This window comes from Leptopilina boulardi, unplaced genomic scaffold, assembly GCF_019393585.1.
Source record: "Leptopilina boulardi isolate dan_hultmark-lab unplaced genomic scaffold, ZJU_Lbou_2.1 LbouV2_330, whole genome shotgun sequence".
In the NCBI taxonomy this organism is placed as follows: domain Eukaryota; kingdom Metazoa; phylum Arthropoda; class Insecta; order Hymenoptera; family Figitidae; genus Leptopilina; species Leptopilina boulardi.
This window is the reverse complement of record NW_026137897.1, coordinates 293,649-319,979: the sequence shown is the minus strand read 5'-3', so window position 1 is coordinate 319,979 and position 26,331 is coordinate 293,649. Positions and strand designations below refer to the sequence as shown.

Below are 26,331 nucleotides of genomic sequence, written 5' to 3'. Positions count from 1 at the left end.
CTCATCGTTTTATATTGATATACGTCAAGTAATTCCACAAAACCTTTCATCCACTTTGATTCTGTAAATACAAGCGGAAAAAACCCCCCCGAAAAAAATATTTGCCTTATTTCCCTTTTCTAATTCATATTTTTCTGACTTGTGATTAAATGAATTTTTAATTCTAATTAAATTGAAATGAATTTTTTAGATTCAATAAATTTAATTAAATTTTTCTGTTAATTTCCAAATCAATTAAATTAATTGAATATAAATCGAAATCTCGATTATAAATATACACTTTTAAATTTGTTTTTATTAGCAAAAAATTTCTTTTCGACTTATTTAATTTAATTCACTATTAATTTTACTCTCCAATTTAAATTCCACATGTTAAAATATTAAATTGTATTTTAAAAGAGTTCCAATTCTATTAATTAAAAAAAAAAAATTTTAATAAACAAATTTTTAAAAATATTTATTAATTATTCTAACAATTTTTTATTTAATATTACTAAATTATTTAAATTGTACTAATTTTGTTTTTAACAATAATTAATTAAATTATTTTTATTTATTATTAATTTATTTAATTATTGAACATTTTCCAAATTAATCAAATTAATTTTCTTATGTTTTTCCAAATTTAACAGCTTTTGAAAATTAAAAATTCATTTACAAAAATTTTCAAGACAACTAAATTATAGGTTTTGTTATCTAAATTCATAAATAAATTTAATTAATTAAAAAAGTTAATAAAATTTTGTAGGTTAATTTTTTTTCGATTCATTTTAGTATTTTATAATTTATTAATTTTAATCTCCAATTAAATTTCAGATATTAAATTTGTGTATTAAAAATGTTTCAATTTAAAATTAATTTTAAAAAAACCAAAAAATTGATAAAAAAAAATTTAATAAACAAATTTTTAAAAAGAATAATTATTGATTATTTTAGCAATTGTTTATTTAATAATACTAGAAAATAGTAATTAAGAAGTTTCGCATAAAAAATGTTTGTATTTTGTAAAGAAAATTAACAAAAAAAAAATATTTGTTTCCAATAATTAAATTGTTTTAATTTTATTCTTAATAATAATTAATTCAATTATTTATCATTAATTTATTTAATTACTGGACGCTCTCTAAATTAAAATTAATTTTGTTTTTCCAAATTTAACAATTTTAGAAATTAAAAATTCATTTACAAAAATTTGTTTTCAAGACAATTGAATTGTAGGTTTTGTTATCTAAATTAATAAATGAATTTAATTTAAAAAAGTTAATAAATATTTGTTATTTTAATAAACAAATTTTTAAAAATATTTATTAATTATTCTAACAATTTTTTATTTAATATTACTAAATTATTTAAATTGTTTTAATTTTGTTTTTAACAATAATTAATTAAATTATTTTTATTTATTATTAATTTATTTAATTATTGAACGTTTTCCAAATTAATCAATTAATTTTCTTATATTTTTCCAATTTTAACAATTTTAGAAATTAAAAATTAAAAATTCATTAAAAATCAAGACAATTAAATTGTAGGTTTTGTTATCTAAATTCATAAATGAATTTAATTAATTAAAAAAGTTAATAAAATTTCGTAGGTTAATTTTAGTATTTTATAATTTATTAATTTTAATCTCCAATTAAATTTCAGATATTAAATTTGTGTTTTAAAAATGTTTCAATTTAAAATTAATTTTAAAAAAACCAAAAAATTTATAAAAAAAAAATTTAATAAACAAATTTTTAAAACGAATAATTATTCATTATTTTAGCAAATGTTTATTTAATAATACTAGATAACAGTAATTAAGAAGTTTCGCATAAAAAATGTTTGTATTTTGTAAAGAAAATTAACAAAAAAAAAATATTTGTTTCCAATAATTAAATTGTTTTAATTTTATTGTTAATAATAATTAATTCAATTATTTATCATTAATTTATTTAATTACTGGACGCTTTCTAAATTAAAATTAATTTTTATTTTTCCAAATATAACAATTTTAGAAATTAAAAATTCATTTACAAAAATTTGTTTTCAAGACAATTGAATTGTAGATTTTGTTTTCTAAATGAATTTAATTTAAAAAAAGTTAATAAATATTTGTAATTTTTTTTTTAAGGTCTACACAATACTGATTCGTTTGCCAACAAAGGAGGACGGAGGACGTTTTGGAAATGAGGGTCCAAGTATAAAAATGTATCACGACGAAGTGATGACATTCAGTGTTCATAATGCAGTTGAGGGTCGTCATCAGGATAAGGGAAAAGTATTGAATTTAGAGACTTCGCTGGCGAGTCCATCGTCAATAATTCGACGACCATCGCATATACCTGACATTAGAATACCATTGAATGCTCGTAATGTTCCAAAAACATTAACAACAGGTGGTGGTAATAAAGGTATTGGTTCAAAGCCACCAGTCAAGAAAAAAAAGAAAACACAGGAGAAAAAGGCTGATAAAAAAGCGGCTAAAACATTATCGGCAATTCTCCTTGCCTTTATCATCACCTGGACACCTTATAATATTCTTGTTCTATTAAAACCCCTTGCCGCATGCACAGACTGTATACCACAGGAAATGTGGGATTTGTGCTATTATCTTTGTTATATTAATAGTACAGTGAATCCAGTGTGTTATGCATTGTGTAACGCGAATTTTCGTCGTACCTACGTCAGGATTCTCACGTGCAAGTGGCATAGTCGAAATAGAACTGCAATGAATCGTGGCTATTGAAAAAATTTCAAGGGGTTCATTTTATATTCCTCTTTAAGGTGGCAGGTGAAAAAAAAAAATTCAATTTTTTCTTTTGCCAACAAAAAAAAAAAAAAAAAGACTGCTACGAATTTTTTCAGTCTCTTTTTTTTTGGATTTCTTAAAAAAGTGAAATTCAAAACATTGTATTTTGTGCCTCCAAAGAAGTCTGCGCGCTAGATAACAAAAAAAGTAGAAAGACACTTTTTATTTAAATTCCCGATTGGATTTTTTAAAAAGAATATTTTTCAAAATCCGCAGTTCTTCATTTTTTTTTCACAATATTTGAGGCACGAGAAATAAAATTAAAAAAAAAAAACCGCACAAAATATTTACTCGGAGAAATTCCTAAAAATATATAGTTAGAAATGTTTCGAATCGCGAGTTTTTCTTTTTCGAAAAAAAAAAAAAACGGAAGACTTTTTTCTAATTTTAAGAAGTAGTAAGAAAATCGTAAATGAATGTTCTATATAGGTATATAGTGATGAAGGGAGATAAAAAAAAATATATAGCGATGGGAAGACAATGGGAAAGGGTTTTTAAAAAAAAATTTAATAAAAACGACGCAGAGAATCGAATGCTTCCGTACTGAATGACATTCTAATTATACGTGCCAAACAAAGCTTTAAAAAAAGATATCGACGAATAAAAAAAAAAAAAAAAAAAGAAAAAAAAACGTAGAGATTTCCAGTTTAAAACGAGAAAAAAAGCGAAACCAAAGAAATATAATTAAAAAAAGAAAAAAATAGATGAAGCATAATTGCTTGTTTCATAGATTAGTGATCTCGACAAAAAAAAGAGAGAGAAACAAAATAACTGAATTCCGCCGAGGAAAAATATTTGTAAACATTATTTATTGTAATATATTGTATCATTGTATAACAATCTCGTAAATTGGATTTTTATTAATATATATAATATTAATATATTAATAAAAAAAAGAAGAAAAATTAAGCTTGGCTTAACGATTTTCCCAGGTGGAATTCAGTAAATGTTTATTTGAAAAAAAAACATTTTTTCGCAAATAAACATTTAATTTTCTGAATTTAAAAAAAAAAAAAATACCAATCGAACGATCGAGAAACGAAAATTTTTTAAGAGTGTTTTCTCATTTTGCAATTTTTTATTGTAATTTGGTGAAAGCACTTTTTACACAACACAGAAAAAATAAATAAATAAACAAAAACACTTTTGTCCCCTTGTTGGAAAAATTAATTTTTTAAAAATATTTCTTATATTTATTATAAAAAAATAATAAATTACTATAATAAATATTTAATTTTTCGATATTTATTTTTTTTCTGGCTTAGAAATATTTTTTGTTTTCAGTAAAATTAAAAATAGTGTATTGAATTGAGCCAAAACACTATTATTGTTAAAATTTGCAAAAACAGTTTTTTAAAAAAAAAACTGTTTTTAAATAGATTTTGAATTTTTTGTAAATGATTTTTCTGACAAGGGTCCTCATGTCTCTCCACGCACAATGGGAAACGAAGACATAAAAGGGAGGATGCTGGGAATTATATTGGAAGTTTAGAAAAATCGATATCTGATAAAAAAAATTGACGTGTAATTTCTTTTTCTATTTTCACATTTTATTAATATATAATTTCTCTATAATTCTTAATAATTTTAAGCATTTTTCAAATTTCTCAATAATTTAATAATTAAAAAAGTTTTAAAAAATATTTTTTTTTATCAATTTAAAAAAAATTAAATTATATTATTATTTTAGATTCTCTTAATTTTGTAAAATTATTTCCCCCTGCAATTATTATTTCCAGATGGAATAATAATTAAAATTAGAAGTAGAATTACAATAAAAAAAAAATCTATTCGCAATGACAATCAGGAGCGAGAAATTTGAAGATTGATCGAATTTTCGAGCTTTTTTCAACAATTTCTATATCTAAATAATTTTATTTTCAATATTAATTTTCAGAAATCGATTTTTCAAATTAAAGAAAAAAAAATTGGCATTCTCCTTTTCATATATACACAAAAAAAAGCACGAACAAATTCGCACACACGTATACGATGAAACGTATGTAACGTGCGCGATTTTTTTAAAAAAAAATAAAGGGTAGTTATAAATAATATTGTAAACACCGATGTACTCAGTCTATGTTTATATACGTGTTTTATATTAACGAAAAAAAAATTTTAAAAACTTGTAATTAAGATACCCATAAAAAAAAAAAACTGAGCAATGAATGTGTAGAATGATAAGTAGTCTAGAGAAAAGGACGTTTATCTATAACGTACCAGGGAATGAAAAGAGGCTTATTTAAAAAACAAAATATTATTATAAGTCGATAAGAGAAGACAAAAAAAAAGAAAAAAAAAAAGAAAAAAAAACGAAAAATACAAAACGGGTCACACTCAAAGTAATATTGTTGAGCCCTTTGGAGCACGGCGAGAATTGATTAGAGCTGAGTGGCATTAATTGTTAGAAACATACGTATATTATACAAAAAAAAAAACTGTTTTTACGAAATATATTATTCATAAATAAAAAAAAATGAGGGCCAGAGAAAAAGTAGACTGTGTGATTTCAATTTGGGAGATAAATTTTCCTTTTTGCAAAAAATTGAAAATTAAAAAAAATTTTTTTTTGGATTTTTCTTTCTAAGAAAAAATATTTCCAAACAATTATAAAATATCCTCCCAATATTCGTTTGATAATTATTTGATTTCAATTATTCATTTTTCGAAACGGAATTTTATTCCTGTATAAATTAATGAATTCGATAAAAAAAAAAAAAATAGAAGAAACGCGAATATCAGAAATAAAGGTTTTGTATCGAAAAATCATGTCAGAAGTAAATTCCACTTAAGTTTTTTTTTATTCGCGCAGACATGAAATTCGATACAAAACTAATTAGTTTCATATCGAGTTTCATGTCCATCAGAATAAAACTAGTGTCACTTTGAGACGATTGCCATTTTCTACCTTTATTCGATATTATTAATAAAAATATTCTTCATTGTAGAAAACTAATTTTCAATAAATCGTAATTTAATTAAATTCATAATCATAAATTAACAAATAACATTGTTTGTTAATTTATATTTATGAATTACGAATTATGAGTGAAAATTTACGAAAAAAAAGAATCAATTTATAATTACAAAAAAAAAAAAAAACAGTTCATCAATAATTATTTACAAAAATAAAATTATAGAATAAAAAAACAATTGTATTGTCAAAATAATAATTATTAATTATTGAGAACAAAAAAATAAATAAATGCCTCAAATTTCTTGATGATGATAATTTGAAATTTTATTGTAAATAAAATGAGGAATTAATTGATTGCGTCACAATAATAATGGAAAAAAAAAAAATGATCACCATCATAGTTTCATGGAGACAATTCTCTCTTTCTCTTTACAATATGAATTAGGTCAACTCTATCGACAGTTCGAAGCGCAATTTATATCGAGATCGATGGGCTCCAAAGTTTACGGTCCATTTCGAACTTTTGACCTGTCAGCCAAAAAGTTTGAGGCCCACTTTCTCTGATTACAAATACACATACACACAGTCTGCTTATTTCTCTGCGCAAATGGACCTTTATATCCGATCGTTATCTGAATTTCACTTTAAAGATAGGCGTTAAAAAAAATTATATGCCTATTAAATTCTGTCTCAATATTTCAGAAACTATGTCTCTAAAAAAAATTATCGCCAAAGTTTCTATAATTAATAATAAAAATTAAAATAATAACAAGAAACGCCTACTCTTAAAAATTGTGAGTCCAGTTTATAATGATCGAGATGCATTTACAGCTCAATTTTTTTTATTTCTTTTTTTTTTTTTTAAATTATAATTATTCTGTTAAATAAAAATTCGTTATTTAAAAGAAAAATTAAATTTCGAAAAATAATTTTTTGCAAAAAAAAAAAAAACTGATCCACTGTAAATGCATTTGAGGGGAAAAAATTGTAAAAAGAAATGAATTTTAAAAAACGAGCGATTCTATATCTCGTTTAAGCAAAAGATTGTTTTTTAAGTTCATTTACCCCCCCCCCCCCCCAAAAAAAATTTTCTAATTAAAAATAGTCTCGCTGTGAAAAAAAAACGAGGCTAAGTCCAATTTTTAAACCGAAAAAAAAATAAACGAAATCTGTCTTAAGAAAAAAAAAAAAAAAACAAAAAAAAAACCATTTTCATTCTATTTTTATACTTCGCATCGTTTTTTAATGTTTAATTTTTTTTAAATTAGCATTCTCCATTGTTTCTTTCGCTCTCGAGGAACTTGTTAAAAAATTCAGATAAAAGTCAAGTTGGGAGCTATATAAGAGAGACATTTGTCTCGTGATATTAAAAAATATATATACCGAGTGATTCTATTTTAATTCGGAATAATTTTTTTATCAGTTGATTTTAGAAAAAAAAATTATTTTTTTCGATAAAAAGTCGGAAAAATTTTTTTTTTTCTAAAATCAAATAAAAAAATTATTTCGATAAGTTAAAATGAGACACTGTATAGAAAAAGAATTTTTTAAAAAAATATTTTTTTGCCTTTTTTTTTTTAATTAACCTTTGAATGTCCTGGGAATGAACAATATTAAATTATTTTTTTCTTTCGAAAAAAAAAAAAAATTGGATATAAAAATATTAGATGTATTCTTCTATTTTTTTTCTGACCCTTGAATGATCGTTTCACTGCTTCCGACCCCATTTATTATATTTACATGCTGCACTTATTTCACTCTTTTTTTTCCCCCTTTCTCTTTTTTAATTTCTCTTTGTTTCTCTGTTGCCGCATTCATTTCATCAAGAGTACCTCGAGCATTAGGAAAAATGCTCTTCTGACTTTAAAGAGAAGATTAACAGGGTCTTGAATTTTTCTCTTTTTTCTCCTTTTCTGTCTCTCAACTCCTCAAAAATATTATATATTTATATTCTAGTCTTTTCTTTTTTAATTAAAAACGAAAAAAAAAATTTCCAATAGAAAAAAAGAAAATTTTTTTATTTATTGGAAAATAAAAATAAAAAAAAAATTGTTTTTTTTTCTCTATTTCTGAAGAGGGAAAAGTGCGGAAAATCGATTAAAGTTGTGTGGGTGAAAAAAGGGAGGTAAAAAAAAAAAAAAAAAAATTATAAAGACTATCGAGAGCATTTACGTGAGCAACGAGAAAGAAATGGGGCTGAAGAAGTTTAAAAGGGGTCAAACGGTGAAGTGCTAAGAGGCAGTAAAAGCAGAAGCAAGATTCCCCGCCTTATAAATGACCCCGAGTGCTTTTCATTTCTAAAAGGAAAAATTATGTTGTCTCAGTAAAAATTCCCATAGTACAAAAAATATTCCCAATTTTGTTAAGAGAGTTTTTTCACTCTGAAAAATAAAAAAAAAAAAAAAAAAACTTGAACGAAAATTCAATATTTCATTTTCTAAAAATTAAAATATAAAATTTTATTCAAAATTTCGATAAATTTAATTTAATCCTATAATTTTGTTTACTCAAAAATTAAATTTTAGGAAAATTAAATCTATCGTTTCTTTTTTTTTGGGGAGCAATAGTTGTCTAGACGATGAGATGTTAAAAGTAAGAAAAAAAAGCCATTTTTTTTTCACCCTCAAGAGATGCTATCCATCAAGAGTTTACTGGCTGTCATCATAATGTACACTGTTTTTCTCTATAAAAGTAGTTTTTCTCATATGTCATTCTCTTTTTATATTATCTAAAAATACAATTTTACTGAATAAAATTTTCATGTGATATTGAGCGTGCATAAAATATTATTTTATTATTATATTTATATTGTCGCAATTGCATTTTGTTAATCTTTTAATTTTTAGTGAATTATTAATTCGTTTTCATAATGAAATTTTAAATAATTAATTTCTTGGGTATTAATTAAATTATTTTGATGATAATGATGATGATAAAAAGCAGAATAGTTTTTCTTTTTATTTAAAATAATATTAATTCGTAGATATCATTTATATATTCAACTTTATAATTTAAATAACGTAAAAATAAAATACTGATTGACTTTTTTAAATTTATAAAATACAAAAATGATTTTTCTGTATTTGCAGCACTTTTCTACTTTTTTTTTTTTTTTTTTTTTTTTTATTTAAATATATACGACGTAAATCTTAACAGCAAATTGTAAAGCGTATTTATGAAATTCATTATTATATTTCAAATTAAATTATTAATTGAAAAAAATTTTTAATTACAATTTAATTATCTATATTTGTAATAAATTTTCCCATAATCTTGAATTTTGAGAATTTTTTTCAACTTTGTATTGAAAATCAAAATACTTTTTTTCAATTTGTTGAATTGAATTTCGCTTCGTATATTTACAGTAATTATTTTAATATCTGTTTTAACTACTTTTATTGTCTTTACTATCTATAAACTAAAAAAATTATCGGAAAAAATTGTTCACTCGCGGTTTCGATTACAAAATTCGTTAAAGAATCTCAAAATTTCGAATCTAAAAACAAAGGCAACAATTGAAAATTCATCTTACGTTTAAAGAATATTTGAAATTTTCAATTTCAATTCAATTTTATTCTAATTACTAGTTTTATAATTTTTTAATTCTTTTCATTATCATAGTTTTTAATTTTAAAAATATTTTTTGAATTCTAAACATTGAATTAATTAATCTTCTTTTTTATTAAGGAGACAAAACAAATTTTCGCTTTTATTTTAATGTTTCAATTTAATTTTTATTTATACTTTATTCAGTATTTTATGTTAATTTTGTAGAAAATTTGACTAATAAAATATTTTTATTGATTTACTTCTTTTGTAAAATAAAAAGCTTTAAAATTCTTTAACAACTTTTGTTTGTGAAAAGTGAAAACTAATTCGACGATGATGAAAATTTTCTAACTACAAACCAAAACTGAAGAGTTCTTTTCAAATGAAATTAATTTTTCCAGAAAAAAATTTTAAGGATTCAACCCTTTTTTTTCATTTAAAATGAAATATTATTTAAAATTAATTATCTGTATCTATCATTTAAAATAATATATACAAATAATAAATTTTGCAAATTTAAAAACTTAAAAACATTAATAAAAAAAATCTTTCTAAATTTAAATTAATAGTTTTAACTTAAATTTAAAAAAAAAATAAAATAAATTATATATTAAAATAGACTCTTACTTGAATTGAATTCCATTAATTTTTGTTAATAGAGTCGTGAATTAGGCTCGATGTAGGGTATTTAGAAAATTTAGAAAATTTTCCTTAAAAAAAAAAAAGGAAAAAAAAACAATCTAAAGCCTTTTTCTATTATTCACTTGGAAAAATCTCTCGACTGTTCAGAATGATTCTTCTTTTTCGGAAGCTGAAGAGTTATCGGCTGAACGTCATGAGTTTTTCTCGTTTCATGGTTAGTGTTGCGGAAGATCTTCAGATTTGGCACATGCTGCTCTCCAGTCCAGTCAAAATTGAACACAGGCGCATCCGAATGTAACTCCGAGTCCGGAGTATCAGCCGGAGTAGTTGGGGTAGTTATATAGGGACTCAAGTCCTAATAACAAAAATTTTTAAAATTCGCTCATAATTATACTGATTTAATTGCGAAAAGCAATGAAAAACAATAGAATAAATATAATAATTTAAAATTTAGTTCATAAAAATAATAAATAAAAAAAAAAAATAAAGGAAAATTCAATTTAAAAAAATATCTGTACAATGTAAAGGGGAAAATCGAGAATTTTATCAATTTTCAGAAATTAAAAGGAGAAAATTACGGGAAAATTGAGTATTTTTTACCAGTTTATAAAAGTAAATAAATAACTAATTTATCGAAATATTGTCGTTTGGTAAAAATTAAATTAAAAAACAAAAAAAAAAAAATACTAAAATAGAAAATAAAAAGTAAAATTTAAAAAATTGAATAATTTGTGAATCTGAATTGAAACCAACCTGGTGAACAACATCGGGTACCCTTTGCAAAGTATCGGACCATAATGGACTCGAGCTCCAATGTTCGACAGAATCGGTTGGTTCTGTCATTTGTGGCAATGGTTTCACCACCAATCGCTTATGAGAATAATTTCTATTATCGCAACCCTCCACATGTCCTTTATCCAAATCAATGATATTATACTTATTCGTATCGCCAGTTGTAAATTGATTAGGAACATGTGTTAATTTCGATCTATAAACAGAATTTGTCAAACATTTTTGTTGTTGTACCTTATGATGATGATGATGATGATGATGTGATTTTGGAGTAAAATTTAATGATGACGAATGAACAAGCGAATGATGAAGAATTCTATTCTCATGTTCCGTGGAACTATTAATTGACATATCAACAGGTTCAGCTTCTTCGCTTGTTAATCTTCCACATTTTGGCATTACATAATCGCCCTCAGATTTAACAGGACGATCCTTCCACGATTCTTCAATTGGATACGATGGCGACGATTCTGATTCGGGAATAAAACTCGATCTCACATAATCGTGATGATGATGATGATGATGATGCGAATAGGGAATTGTTTGATTTTGTCCTGTTGGACAAATACCATAGGTAAACTTCGATTGGGATGAATACTGATAGAGCCAGGTACTCGCTCGCATCACTTCCGCCTCTTTTTCGCTGCAAATAAAAAATAAATTTCAAAAAAAAAATATATATATAAAAAAATTGAAACAAATTACATAAATAATTGAAGAAACAAAAAATTTGATAAAATTTAGTAATTTTTTCGGATCGAAATTTTTCTACCTTAATACTTGATTGGTGCAAACAATAATGGGATGCTGACACTCTTCAGAACTATCTTTGACTTGAAGAACACAATGTATCCAAAACCATCTCCCGGAACGATTTTGTAGCCTCAATAATGCTGTACTCGAACGCTCTTGATCCGATTGAATGACTGTGAATCCAATTTTGGATTTTTTTTTAAATTAATTTAAAATTTAATACTAATTTTTGAAATTGATTTTTTGTAATATGTGATTAATTACCAGTTTGATGTTTACAATAAGCTGTTCGTATGCAATCCCAGTGAAGAAGATTGTACCAGGAAACACCGACCAGCTCAGAACGACTATATTCCATATGACTTTCTGCACTTTTTTCGCAAAAAAAAAAAAAGAAGAAATTCTTAATTAAATTAGAATTATTCGCCAATAAAATTATTTGTAATATTTACGCTAAAGTAACTAAACTAATGTAATTTATAAGTAATATAATTTATAACTAATAAACTAAATTATTAGTTTTTTTTAAGTTTTCAGGAAAAAAAATTTGTAAAACTTCGTAATAAGTACAAAATGGGAAAAATAAATCAAAACAAAAAAAAAATTAAATGAAAATAAATTATTTCACCTAAAGTAACTAAATTAGAAATAAAAAATCAAAATTAAAGAAATTAAAATCGATCTACTTTTGTAGAAAAAATTAAATTCCCATTTCCTGATTGAAAACAATTTCAATTAATTAAAAATATAAAATTTCAATCAGGTTTTTTAAAAATAAAAATTCTGTTTTCTTTCTGATTTCCAGTTTTTTTTCTTAATTCTAAATAAATAAGAATTTTTGAAATTAATTAATGATAATTTTTGTTGCAAAATTAATAAATACCGCGTACGTTTTATCAATGTGAAGATACTTCATGTCCATTGAATGAATGGTGGTAAAAATATTCGTGGCGCCTTGAACGACACTTTCTCTTGTCTCAGGAAGAACCACTGGGGTACAAGAAGCCAAAAAAACTGATTCATTACGATTACAAAGTGGCACAAATGGCAAATAATGGCCCTCCACCAAAACAACCTAGAATACAATAAATTAATTAATTACAATAATTATATATATAATTCAAAATTTATTACTTCAACTAAATAATTAATTTAAATCGAAAAAAAAAACCTTTCCACATTCAATAAGTGTCGAAAAAATTTCCAATCTAATAATAATTTGTACAATTTTATTAAATATTAAACAATAATTATTAAATAATAAATATTAAATAATTTATACTTTAATTTCGTATTTCAATTTTGTCATTTACTTTATATTTATTCACTATTAGTTTTTTTTAGTTTGAGGGAAAAAAATTCTATACAATGGAGAAAATAAATCTAATCTAATTAATAAATAATTTTATTAAATAAAAATACCGTCTTTTAGGTAATTAAAATAAATAAAAATAAAAAAAAAAAAATAAATAATAGTCGTAATACTATAAAAATGAATGATAGAACGGAAGGAGTTATTCTTGTATAAAAGAGATTATTTGCATAAGGATTAAATAATACTTCATTGCGGATCAAGTCAGATTTAAAGAGAAAACCAAATTTGTCCGAATGTCTGTTATAAAGAAATGAATGAAACGAGTATGAATATATTGTAAAAATTTATATATATATATACATAATGGATTCTGACAGTGCGAAGCTTTTACTTTTTCCAATCAGAACGTGGAAGATTAGCAATCCCGGCAGCATGCTTATTTACGCGTAATTCGTCGCCGTAGCAATATAGCGGTTACAACATTCCAGCGAGAAACAAGAAATAAGAGAGAAAGAGAGACATTTATTCTTCCCGCAATATTAATATATACAAAGCATTCTATTCTCTACAAAATATAAAAGCCAAATTCTCCCTCACTCACTCTTTTTTTTTCCTCTTCTTTTCAAAAAATTTAATCTTCATTTTATTTTTTTTCAAGTAAGAAAACAATCCCATCTTTTCTCAAACGAAAGAAAAAAAAAATATTCAAGAAAGTAAAATAATTTAATTTTTTTTTTAATTTACATTTTTCATAAAAAGAAAGTGTAAATATTATTTACACTTATTTAATTTACACTTTCTTTTTTATAAAAAATGTAAATTAAAAAGAAAATTTATTAGAAAAAGAGAGAAAGAGAAATAGTAAAAGTTAAATTTAAAAATTAAAGAAAACAAAGACAAATAATTTGAAAATAAAAATTAAAACTTAATTTTAAAAAAGCAAACAACCAAAAGTTAGTTATTTTATTATTATTACTATTATTTAATAATAATTGTAATATAAAATAATAATAATAAAAATAATAGTAAAATAATAGAAAAAGCGTAATTGAGTTCTACAATAAAAAGAAATGTTTTTTATTTTGATAACGAACCTTTTGATCGCCGAATCGTAGTTGTCGACGAGAATTTCGTGACACGTTAATTCGACAGAGAAAGAGTCTTTTGTCATCGGCCGTTGGACTATTTCGAGCCAATTGATTTTGCACCGTCATATGATCTTGTTTATCGATCACGTCGTAAACGCTATCTCCATGAATCAAGAGGTCCTCCTTCAAAATAAAATTTAAATTATAAAAGAAATCTAATATGAAATTATTTAATATGTGTCAATCCACTGACTTTCTTTTATTAAAGATATAATTTTTTTTTTTAAATTAAAATTATTAATAAAATTATAATTATATTAATTAAAAAATATCTCCTTAGATGAAAATCAATGAATTAAACAAAAAAAAAAATGAAATTTGAAATTAAATCAACTGATTTTAAAATAGAAAGAAGAAACGAATATTTAATTAATAAACGAATAAAAAAAAAAAGAATTGCGATGAATTAATTATTATTTTGCGTATGTAGAAAAACAATCTTTACGTTTTTTTTTACCATAGAGTGCCCAAGGTATTCAGCAGCATTTTCAGATATGTACAGTAGTTTGCCTTGTTGCGTCATCATCATAATAAACCCAGACATGGCCTGAAAAATGTAGATATATATTTCTTTTTTTTTTATCAGAGAAAATGCACTTTAGTTTTAACTGTAATTCAATATTACAAAGAATGGCAAAAAAAATAAATTCTTACAATTTCGCAATTCTAGAAAATATTTTCTCAAAATTACACAAAAAAAGTAGTTTTTGATTTTATTTTTTGTATTTTCAAGACGAATTCATTTTCTTCCTAATATAATATAATAATTATTATTATCACTACATTAGAAATCTTTTCTATTTTATTTTAATTATTAAAAATAAAAAAATTAATTTTCTTCATTTTTTTGCTATTCTTTACTTACTTTGGAAAATCCTATATTGGGTGTCGGGATATTTGACGAATCCGCGGGGCTGCTTTTCAGGGCTGAAACATAAAAAAATATTTTTCAATATTAAATTCAATTTTTCAATTAAGTAAATTTTTAATTATTTTCTATTTCTATTTAAATAATAATACAAATACCATTTTTTTCAAATTTTTTTCGCTCCTTAAAAAAAAAATCGTTATTCATTTTCGTGAAAAAAATATTTACCGAAAAAAATTAAATCGAAAAAAGGTAACTCCAAACAGAAAATTTTTTTCCATTGTTTTTAAGTAAATTTTTACTATTTATTATTTTTAGTATCATTTTTTGTATCAGCCACTGGAGAAAATTTTGAATGTCTTTATAAAAAATTCTATCAATTAAAAAAAAAAGGAAATTTTTTTTTTTTCTTTTAGTTATATTTTTAATATTAGTCCTTGGAGAATATTTCGAAAATCTTTATCAAAAATTCTACAATTATAAAAAAAGGGAAAAAAATTTATTTCTTTTAGTATCATTTTCAATATCAGTCCCTGGGGAAAATTTCGAAAATCTTTATCAAAAATTCTACAATTATAAAAAAAGGGAAAAAATTTATTTCTTTTGAAACATTTTCAGTATCAGTACCTGGGGAAAATTTCGAAAATCTTTATCAAAAATTTTCTACAATTATAAAAAAAGGGAAAAAAATTTATTTCTTTTAGTATCATTTTCAGTATCAGTCCCTCGGGAAAATTTCGAAAATCTTTTTAGAAAATTCTACAATTCAAAAAAAGGAGGGGAAAAAAAATTTAAGTTTTCTTTTTTTTTTTTTTTTAAATTTTCGTCGATATATAAGAGGTTGGCGCTTAGGAAAACTTTTCACGAAGAATGCAATGCTCCGTTGGCGCTTGGATTTTGCATCGCGGTAGGAGGGCACACTATGGGAGATACCATAGTCCCCTATGGAGAAAGATAGGGTGGGAGGGAACAGAGGGAGGCAGAATGAAGGGGACATAAGGGGGAGTATGGGTTACAGGAGCGTGAGAGTGTTGTTGCAGAGGCCGAGAGGTCAGCGGATCACCCGGAACTCGCGCTTAGACTTCGCGGAGTTTGAACGCGCCCGCGGTTCTTACCTTCTTGCCTTTACCTTATGTCTGGTCTCGTCTATATTCTCTATACTACGTTCAATTATAATATACCAATTTCTATATATTAGTCTATTATATCGTTTCCTCTATCAAATTATTATTATTTTTTTGTTTTTCTAATTTTTATTTTACATTCCAAAAAAATATCTCTAAAATAAAAATTAGAATAAAAAAAATTCCCCAATTTTTATAAATTGCAATTTGAAAAATAATTATTTTATTCAAATTTTTTTACTTTGATAATTAAATTTCTAATTTGAGATTTTTTGGGAAAAAAATATTTTAAAAAATTAAATTTTAATGAACAAAAAAGAAATTAAATATTGACTTGAGATTTTTTATATCGATTTCTAATGTTAAGGATCAATGTACGGAAAAATCGCGATATATGTGCCTCGCGAGGCAAAAGGAATTATTTTCTAAATCAAATTGTCCGCCGCTAAGAATCAAGGATAATCGACACAGTCAATATTTTCTTCTCCTCGCGTCTCTCAAGAATAATGTTGTAACATTGTAAATGGCTGCACTTTGGTGGAAACAATTTTTTTTTTTTTTTTTCCACATCAAACTTTCATTATGAGACTACTACGAAACCTTTGTGGGTTTTATAGAATCGGCGTTTAAGGATAAGGAGCTTGAAGTGAAATACCAAGTACTTATAATAATTCAGCGTCATTTTATCCATTGTAAGAAGTGGATGTGAAATATTTCATAATGACAGGGGAGAAAATCGAAACCAGAACTTACAACACTGGTTTATAATAATATAAATATATTTATAAAAGAAGAGAATAGAAATTCGACTATGCATATTTTAACGTAATTTTCAAAAAAAAAAAATATTAATTCCCATTCTTATCCTACCGAAAAAAATTTGAATAAGTAAAATTTATTAGTTGAACGTAAAAAATATTTCGTTTTTGAAAAACAAATTCCGTTTTAATTCCCATATTTTTGTTTTGGTAGCAAATAAAAAAAAAGAAAATAAAAACGAAATAATTATTTCGTTTATAAAAAACAAATTCCGTTTTAATTTCAATTTTTTTGATAGCTAATAAAAATAAAAAAAATTATTTCGTTTTAATTCCCATTTTTTTTTTTTGGACTAATAATTCGATTTCTTTTTTTTGTCTACTTATTTTTAAATGGTAAAATTTTTTTTTTATCGACCAATATTAATATTCGTATATGTACATAAATAAACGAAAAAATGAAATTTTCCACGTAATCGAGAAGCCGGGGTTATATTTGAATTCATAATCTTTTGATTCGTGACCCAATGTTTTCTCTCTCTCTTTCTCTCTTGATACATGGGCACCCCCAAGCCACTTTTGAAACAGATTGTACTTTCTATTGTTCTTACGCCACAAGTAAACGATATTTTTTTCTTACATGAAACACAAAGATAGAATGAGATACAAAAACCAATATATATATATTGCAAACTTTTGCGGGAGGGTAAAAAAGAAAAATATTTTTTCTATAAAAAAAAAATGAACCTCATTTTACTGTGAGAGGACACATTGTACTCAAATGGAACAATGCTTTTAAAATCTATATTAAATCAAGGTATTCCTGTTAACCCCCTTCCCCCCGGGGTTTTTGTCATTTTAGTTTGTTATTTAAAATTTTATTTATTCGAGCATTTTATTATTTTATTTATTATTTACTTTATTGTTTATTTTATTTATTATTTATTTTATTTACTATTTATTTTATTTATTACTTATTTTAAATGTAAATTTTTATTTTAAATAAAATAAATAGTAAAATAAATCAATAATAAAAGTAAAATAATTTTTATGCGAAGGTAAAAATGAAGATAATTTTTTTTATATTTATATTTTACGAACATTTTGATAACTTGTATTTTGTTCCTTGGTTTTTTCTAATTTTAGAATTTTTAAAATATTTTCAATTCTACGCTATTTTTCTATTTAGAAAATTAAATTTTTTAAATTAAAAATAAATTTTTTAAATCAAGTTTTTTAAATTAAATTTAACTTTCTTAAATCTTGAATATTAAAATTTTTTGAATCTTAACGACAAAATTGTTTTTAGTAAAATTTTTCCAATTTCTAAATTAAAAAAAAAAAAAAATGAATGTTAATTAATTAAAAAAAAAAAAAATGTCTTTCTCACCGTGCTGAAAATAGTTGGCTTTACGTAAAAAGACACAAACTAATGCCATAAGTTGAAGTTGAGAGAGCCTCTGTCGCGTTGAAGGCGGAAGAGGCAGAAGATCACGTAGATTCGCGATTTCTGCGTTTATCAGGTCCCTTCGTAATTTGCTCGCACCTTTCGTCGACTTGCTCGCATCTATCCTTCAAGCAAAAGTCAATATTATCACTCGTTATGATGCTAATTCACATTGTTAATAATATCACATTAATTACATAATAAATTATTATTAATTTCGCAATTTTTTCATTCTTTACAAAAAAATTGCATTAAACAGTAATTAACAAAAAAAGAATACAATTTTTAATGCCTTAGAAATACATATAATTAACAATAACAATTTAATCTTATCTTAATAAAAAAAAAATTTTAATAAATCTGAAAAAATGGCGAAATTTATTCTAGTAATTAATTTAAAATATTGAAAATAAGATTGTTAAGATTTGAACTTTAAATATAAGTTGAAAAAATAACTTTCAGTTTATGGGAATTTCAGAGTAAACGATAACGAATATATATATATATATATATATATATATATATATATATATATACATATAGGAATAAATAACTTCATGTTTAATTCATGATTAATGGTCAATGTTTACCTATCCATTATTTATAACAGAAAATTTATAGATTTATTTTCCAGATCCAAAATGTTAATATTAATTAAACGAGCAACTCTTAAGATTCTTTAGAAAATCTTTTTTTTTATTTTTTCAACTGAAACTTTTTTTTTTCCTTTCCTTTCCTTTTCCCACAATCAGTTGGAAAAAAAAAAATATTGTTTAGTTTCATTCTTATCAATCCAATAAAAAAATATTTGGTCTATCTCTCTAATAGACAATAAGAAATTTTACTAGATTTTCCAATATAAAAAAACATTTGTCTTTTTTATCAAAGAAAAAAAAATAGAATCGTTTGAACAATAAAGATTTTTTTGTCCGATTGCATATATAATTTACTTTTTCCAAATCATTTCAAAACAAAAAAAAAATAAATAAATAAATAAATGGAAAGAAATTTTAAAAAGCAGCAAATTTAAATATTATAAATAGAAAAAATAGATGAAAATTTCTTTCCTTTTTTTTTACCTTCTAAGAACAATTGTTGAATGAGAAACTCGAGGAAATGAATTTTTTTTTTTTTTTTTTTTCAACTCTACTCACCCCAGCTCCATAAAGCTTATAATGTCCAAAATTTCGAATTTTTCCACTAAATCACCAAATAAAGGCAACACTCGCGAAAAAACGCGTCTTTGGGATAAAAATAATTAAATATGACATCGAAATAAAAGGGGGCAAAACAAATACATTTTTGATTGGAAATAAACTCGTGGACTTACCGATTGAACATATTTCGATGACCAGGAGGAGGACATTAGTGGAGGATGGTTAAACGACGTCGAGAGGGACATCCGGGTCGGCAGGTTCTCGCGAAACTGCAGCTGCAATCTAACATCCGGGTCATAACGCGCTACTATACTGAACACGTGGTTACTTGCGGCGGAGGCTGGTTCTCCTGGCTTCGTTCTTTTCCTCCTCCAAACCAACCACCACCTTCAACTTCTTCTTCTTCTTCTTCTTCTTCATCGTCGTCGTTGTCGTCGTCGTCCGTAGTCTTCTCCTTCTACTTTTTTTTTTTTTTCTCTCCAAATACCCCACCCCCAATATCTTGTTTTCTTAGCTATTCGCTCACTCGTATATGTTCACCGCTTGCTCTCTTCGTTTCCCCTCTGCAACCCTCTTTTTTTTATGTTTCTTCTTTCTCTTCGGTAAATATATTTGTTTCTCTCTTCAACCAATTTTCCCATCGATACACTTTATTTTTGTTCATCCTCGCTTTTACCTCTTCCTTATCCCATGTGGTCATCTCTTCGCGTGGAATTACCTCGGTCAGTTTGATAATGAATTTGAAAAATTCCCTACGGAAAATAATAATCATAATAATGAGACGTGACTCTCGTTATTTGAAAAAAAAGGGATTCACATTTTTATTCTAAAAAAAAAAAAAAGAATCCAATTTTTTTTCCAAAAAATGAATCCAATTTTCTATTTTGAAAAAGAAATTCAATTATTTTTAAATTTTTATAACTGAAAAAATTTTCAATTGTTTTTAAACATTCAATTTTTTTGTAACTGAAATATTTTTAAAAAAAAAGTATTTCTTTTTAAATATTCAATTTTTTCTAATTAAATTATTTAGAAAATTGTTAATTTTTGAATTTTATTTTTTACAACTTTATTTCTCTTTCTAAATATTCAATTTTATAATATTAAATTACAATTTATAATTTAATTATTTAAAAAAATTTGCTAATTATTGGATCAAAAATAATTTTTAAATACCTTTTTAATTTTTTTAAATTATTTTCATTCATCTCAAAAAAAGCTGTTGATTTCCAAAAGTGTGACAAATAAGTTTTTCTTCTGCAAACTGTTCTGCATCTGCGGCTTTTTAGTTCCAAATTGGTCCAATTTCTATAAAAACAAATTTTTTTCCAATGAAAATATTGATATATTTGATGATTGCTTCCTCAAGAGGAAGTTTTATTCTTAAAATATCAAAATTAATTTTAAAAACAATTGACGATATTTTTATAATCCAAAAGTAATTAAGAAAAAAAAAGGAACGAATTAGAAGAAAATTTATTGAATTTAAATTACAAGAAAACTTATTTTAAAAAAAATAAAACAAAAAGTAAAAACTGAAAACAAAACTAATATAACAAATAAATTTTATGAATAAATAAAAGCAATTTAGTTGGATTTTTCAATTCAATTACTGTATAGAAATTAATGAAATTCTAATACGAAATTTACAAAATTCCTAAAATTTACTATCCGAAAGGAAAAACAGAATTTTCAAACCCGAGATTTTCCTTATCTAAATTCTCAAGAATTTAATAGCATTCCTCCCTCTCTTATTTTATATATATATCTCTCTTTTTCTCTCCTAAGCCTTTTTAAGATCAAGAGACTTGGCTCTTTTGCACTCGCTTTCTCTCTCTCTCTCTCTCTCTCTCTCTCTCTCTCTCTCTCTCTCTCTCTCTCTCTCTCTCTCTCTCTCTCTCTCTCTCTCTCTCTCTCTTTTTCCTTCTTTCTCTCTCCTCTGTGTCTATCCAACTCGATTCGCCGTAAGAATCACTATGTATTTCTTTTCGACCTCAAGTGCCCTGAGTCATTCCCTCTCACTTGCAGCCACCCTCACATCGTTCTCTCTTCGTTCCACCCTCTCGTTTTTGCCCGATTACAACTCTCGGCTCTTGCTCTCTCGCTGCTGACCCACTCACTCCGCTCGTTTTACTACTGACTCAGTCACTAGTCTCATCTCTCTTACTCTCATATTTAATCATTTATTCTCTCTTCCTCTTGCTCGGGTCACGATCGCCTCCCACTACTTTTGTAATGTCTCTTCTTGCATTCGCTTTACGCGAGCGGCTTTATATATATATACGCGAGACCGGTACCGTATAATATCTAGATACAAGTATCTCAGATACGTTCGTCAGATACCTACTACTTCAGAGGGTCGCCTTTTTTTTAAATAAAAAAAAAAAGAAATGCGAGAATATAAATTCCGTCCTGTAAATGGTTTCTAAATAGTTAAGTCCTGTTATTTTTTTTATTATTATTATTATTATATTGAAATACCTCGCAAAATTTTCGATTTTCCATAGAATCCAAAGTCTTCTCGTTGTCCTTAATTCGTAATTTTCGAAATTATTTCGATTTTCTCTCTCTCGTACATTCATTAAACACAAATTTTATTTTAATGAAATCCAATTTTGTTTAAAAGATCCAAATAAACTGTAAACAAAAGAAAAATACAAATATTAACTTAAAATGAAAAATTGTATTAATTACCAAAGCGCATGATTATTTCATAAAAAATAAATTAATTCCATTAATTAATAATATCCAATAATTAGAATTTCCATTTTCAAGAATTTTTTTTAGAAATAGAAATTATATTTTAGATAAATTTTTCGAATTTTGAATTTATCAGAATTCTCATTCAATTGATTTTTATGTGATTCGAATTTTTAAATGACCAAAAATTCCAATTCATCGAATTTTAATTTGTCCGAATTTTTAATTTATATAATTAATAAGGCACAAAATTTATAAAAAGTACACAATGGAGAAATAAAATCTAATCTAATCTATTAAGGCACCAAATTTTCATTTGTCCGAAATATTTCTATCGATTTTTTATTTAAACATTTGTCATTTTGGACAAATGAAAATTCGACCTATTAAAAATTCGTACAAATGAAAATTCGACGCATTAAAAATTCGTATAAATTAAAATTCATTGAATTTCTGTCATTTAAAAATTCTCTTGAATGAAAATTTCGTTAAATTAAAATTTCTTTTACATATAAAAAGTCATATATGTGAAGAAAATTACTGTAAAATAAAAATTCTGACAAAAATTTCGGTAGCTAAAAATTTTGTTCAGTAAAAATAACATAAAGTTAAAATAAAAATTCTAATTAATGTTTTTTATCGAAAAATTCATGCGCACCGCAAAAAAATCTATTTTTTGGAACTTTTACAAAATTAAAATATTTTTCCTCCTATTTTCGAAATTTCAATAATTAAAACACAAAAAATGGAAAATTTAACCTTTTTTTCTTGACGAATTTAAAAAAAACCCACAAAGGTAAAATAAAACTTCCATTGAAAAATAGATTTTACAAAAGAAAAACCACAATTGATCAAAAAAAAAAGAAAAGAAAAAAGTTATCCATTGAACTAACTCTTCCGGACTGTTCAAACATTGCTGACTCTTGGAAAAAAGAAATCGATATAATACTACATTGAAAACGTTCATTTAGCTGATTTCAGCAAACACGTTAAGCCAGTGAATTTCAATTCAGGACGATTATAATTTTCCCTTCTTTTGAAAATACATTGTAATCTAATTTCAATCGAAATTGTTATTTAGGAAAATAGAACGAAAAAAAATATACAATTCAAGAAGACAAAAAAGGAAAACAATGTAAAAATTAATCAGATAAAAATTGAACTATATAATATATATATATAGTAAAAGTCAATAAAATGTTGTTTCATTCCCCCAGTCACTGACCCTACACTTTTTTTTTCCTTTGGGGTCTCTCTCGCGGGACGCGAATCAATATTTGTATATTTATTTTGTATATGAATCTCTCATCTGTTATTTGCGAAAGTAACAAGAGTCACTGAATATTTTAGTATTAGTATAAATATATTTTCTATATATCGAAGTGCACCTCACCTCATTACGCGAAAGAATCATTTTAAAGTTCAAAAGCTGAAAAGAAATTTTCAAACGTAAATATAAATAGAACAGTAAATGTGTATAGCAAAAAAAAGGTAACTGAAAAATAAATAAATAAATTACAAAAAAAAAATAATAAAATTCTAATGAAAAATATTTTCATTAAAATTTTATTTAAGAAACAAAATTACATAATTAAACTGAATTTGGTAAATTGTAAAGTAATGGAAAAACTATACATAACAAAAAAAATTTTAAATAAAAAAATTAAATAAAAAGGATTTTTCATTTTAAATAAAGACGTTGAATTTTCCTTCATAAATGTATATTTATCTTTTCTTTTTTTCTTAAAAAAAAAGAAAAATCAATATTTTTTTTTACAAACTTTTTTTAGTGTTATGTACATTTTTTCTATTTTAGAGAATTATCATCATTTTAAAGAGAACCGTTGAAGTAAAATATTGTAGATAAGAATTTTATAACAGAAACTTACATGACGTCGAACAGCTTTACCTATATGGGTAAACTTGATAATAAATCGTAAACTTGGCAATAACACAGCGTGAAAGTATTGTTCGAGTTACGATGTAGTGCGAATTTTTTGTTGAAATTGTTGAGCAGATTGCACCCTCGTGAGTAATATCTGAAAGAAAAGTGGATTTACAAATATTTTCTTTTTCTTTTAATACTCTCTCTCTCTCTTTCTCTACTTCTTCTAAATTCATTTAACTATATTTTAACATTCAACACGAAACAAGAATAAGGTCATGTAATTCATAAATAAAATAAATAATTAAAAAAATAATAAATAACGTTCTGTAATTTATAATTAAATTACAAATAATTAAATAAATAAAATAAATATTTACATACAAAAGGAAAGAAATCCCTTCGTACCAAGGTACTAAAATTAGAAAACTATATATATATTACAAAAATACAAATAACTAAATTACAAAAATAAAAAATAAATTTTATTTAAATAAATTAAATTCGTGATAAAAATTTTTTGAAATTATTTAATTTGGTGGAAAAATTTGCAATTGATATTTGAAAAAAATGAGGAAAAATAAAATCGTTGAATAAAAAAAGAGAAATATGGTTTACTCTATCACTTGTATATATGAACAGAAGATGAAGAATTTTGTCTTGCAATTATGAAACGGGTGGTGCTTAATTACAAGATGAACATCTTACCCTACGCCTTCTTATTTCAGCCTCTGCCTGTCGCTTTTGCAACAGTTCCAAGGTCACCTCAGGCTGTGGCAACTGTTGCTCCTCGAGTCGTTGAAATCTTATTGGAGGATGCCTCTTAATTATAGACTTTTCTTCATCATTTATAGGCACTTCAAAAGCCAAGGGTTGACCTGAAAAAAAAAGAAAATATTCATTTCCCATCAAATAATTACTTTTTCTCGAATAAATAAATCACCTAATTTGAATATATTTTCCCTAAAGTTAAAATAGAAAATAGAAAAAAATCTCAATTTTCAATTATTTAATAATAATTAATATTATTTAACTTTTTTTAAAAAAAAATAATACTTCTTTATCAATGAGAAAAAAAAACCTACGCAAAGCTGACTTTGTATTGTTGTTGTCGTGCAATGGTGAACTTCGTGAATTAGGAATTGAATTCTCAGACGATAGTACTTCTTCTTGTTTGTAAATAGTGTTTTTTACGACGTCGGTACTCGATCCACACCCCATCTCAAAAATACTTCATTTATTCCCATTTGTTTCAAGGTAAGTATAATCAAATGGTTTTATATCTGTCGCAGAAGAAAGAAAAAAATGCATTAAACACAAAAGAAATCTTATACGATGATAATAGTAACAAAAAATTTCTAAAAACCAACATTAAAAATAAAATAAGTAAATTAAAATTCAATTAAAAATTTTTTTATAGACAAAATTATAAATAATTATTTATTATAAATAATAAATATAATAAGAATTATATGTATAATTTAAAAATTTGTAAATTAAAAAAAAGTTTCAAACTACACGGAGAAAAATAAAAAAAACGAATAAAGTAACTTTTAATACTTTAAAAGTAAAATTTGAATTGTCCACAGTTTCTGCGCATTTCTGGCAATTTTTACTATAGAAATAGTAAAATTTACTTTATTCGTTTTTCCATTTTTCTCCATATAATATACTGGAGAACGTTTACAATTTGATAAAAATAATTTAACAATAATTAAGTAATAATAATTAAAATAAATATAAAATAATAAATAAAATAATAATAAAATAAATAATAAAAAATGTCAACTCACTAGACTTGTTTCAAATCGATGAAGCGACTCAATACGGAATGAACTTTTTTTTTTCACATTTTTCCCTCCATGCGGGTCAAACTGCCAAGGAAGGGTGAGAATAATCAACTGCCCGCTTTTGCATGAGTTCTGTGTGGTTTTTCTATCTATCAAGTTGCGCACAGAGGGACACGTGAATATATTTATTGACCACGCAATGCATCGTCGATACAAAAAAAAAAAAAATAAAAAAAAAAAAATACAGGTGCCTCCTAACTTCTATTCAAACGGTTTCCAGGAAACTTTTATGTTTCCCTTTATTTGTTAACAAAAAAAAAAGTCAACTCAGAATCATAATAAATTCCAAGTTTTTAAAACAAACATACTTTAAATTATATACTGCACATTTTAACATTATGTACTGAAACAGGAATTTTACTACTAAAAAAAAATTTTTTTTTAAATTTACTAGAAAAATTCAAAAAATAATTTTTGTTTCATAATTTTTCTTTTCTATAAATTACATAAAAAATGTGTATGAAAAATATTAAATTCAAATGGAAAAATAAAATATGACTTTTTCCAAAAGCAAAAACAATCGATTTGTATTGCGTGACAGAAACAATTTATAGTGTCAATTGTAATTATTCTTCTAAAAGACTAGTAAACTTTTCTACAATGTATAAATAGTTTACATTAAATTTAACCGT

At 24.5% G+C, this 26,331-nt stretch overlaps 3 protein-coding genes across 10 annotated transcripts in view; 1 reads left to right on the top strand and 2 right to left on the bottom strand.

The window, feature by feature from the left end:
• The window catches only part of LOC127285280 (muscarinic acetylcholine receptor DM1), a 27,844-nt gene extending 24,419 nt beyond the window's left edge, over nt 1–3,425 (top strand). For both annotated transcript variants that reach the window (XM_051311210.1, XM_051311211.1), the window contains exon 7: nt 2,117–3,425. In XM_051311210.1, the coding sequence (XP_051167167.1) occupies nt 2,117–2,731 (615 nt within the window). In that variant the 3' untranslated portion in view covers nt 2,732–3,425. The remainder of the gene's footprint in view (nt 1–2,116) is intronic.
• Nucleotides 3,150–23,927, bottom strand: LOC127285278 (PAS domain-containing protein cky-1). Of its 7 annotated transcripts, none has more exons than XM_051311202.1 (14): nt 23,854–23,927; nt 23,358–23,393; nt 21,746–21,901; nt 20,441–20,572; nt 19,438–20,016; nt 18,051–18,232; nt 14,776–14,837; nt 14,356–14,457; nt 13,857–14,033; nt 12,338–12,522; nt 11,712–11,818; nt 11,467–11,620; nt 10,656–11,337; nt 3,150–10,257 (listed from the first exon to the last, which is right to left on the bottom strand). In XM_051311202.1, exons 5-14 carry the CDS (start codon nt 19,446–19,448, stop codon nt 10,021–10,023), a joined length of 1,899 nt encoding a protein of 632 aa, XP_051167159.1. In that variant the 5' UTR covers nt 19,449–20,016; nt 20,441–20,572; nt 21,746–21,901; nt 23,358–23,393; nt 23,854–23,927; the 3' UTR covers nt 3,150–10,020. The 7 variants fall into 7 exon arrangements, with proteins under 7 accessions (XP_051167159.1, XP_051167162.1, XP_051167163.1 ...); XM_051311205.1 differs by having other exon boundaries at nt 14,368–14,457; nt 23,854–23,926; XM_051311206.1 differs by having other exon boundaries at nt 18,051–18,227; nt 23,854–23,926.
• Nucleotides 23,858–26,331, bottom strand: LOC127285283 (uncharacterized protein CCDC198-like). Its single transcript, XM_051311218.1, has 4 exons — nt 25,643–26,331; nt 24,935–25,132; nt 24,558–24,727; nt 23,858–24,003 (listed from the first exon to the last, which is right to left on the bottom strand). Exons 2-4 carry the CDS (start codon nt 25,068–25,070, stop codon nt 23,941–23,943), a joined length of 369 nt encoding a protein of 122 aa, XP_051167175.1. The 5' UTR covers nt 25,071–25,132; nt 25,643–26,331; the 3' UTR covers nt 23,858–23,940.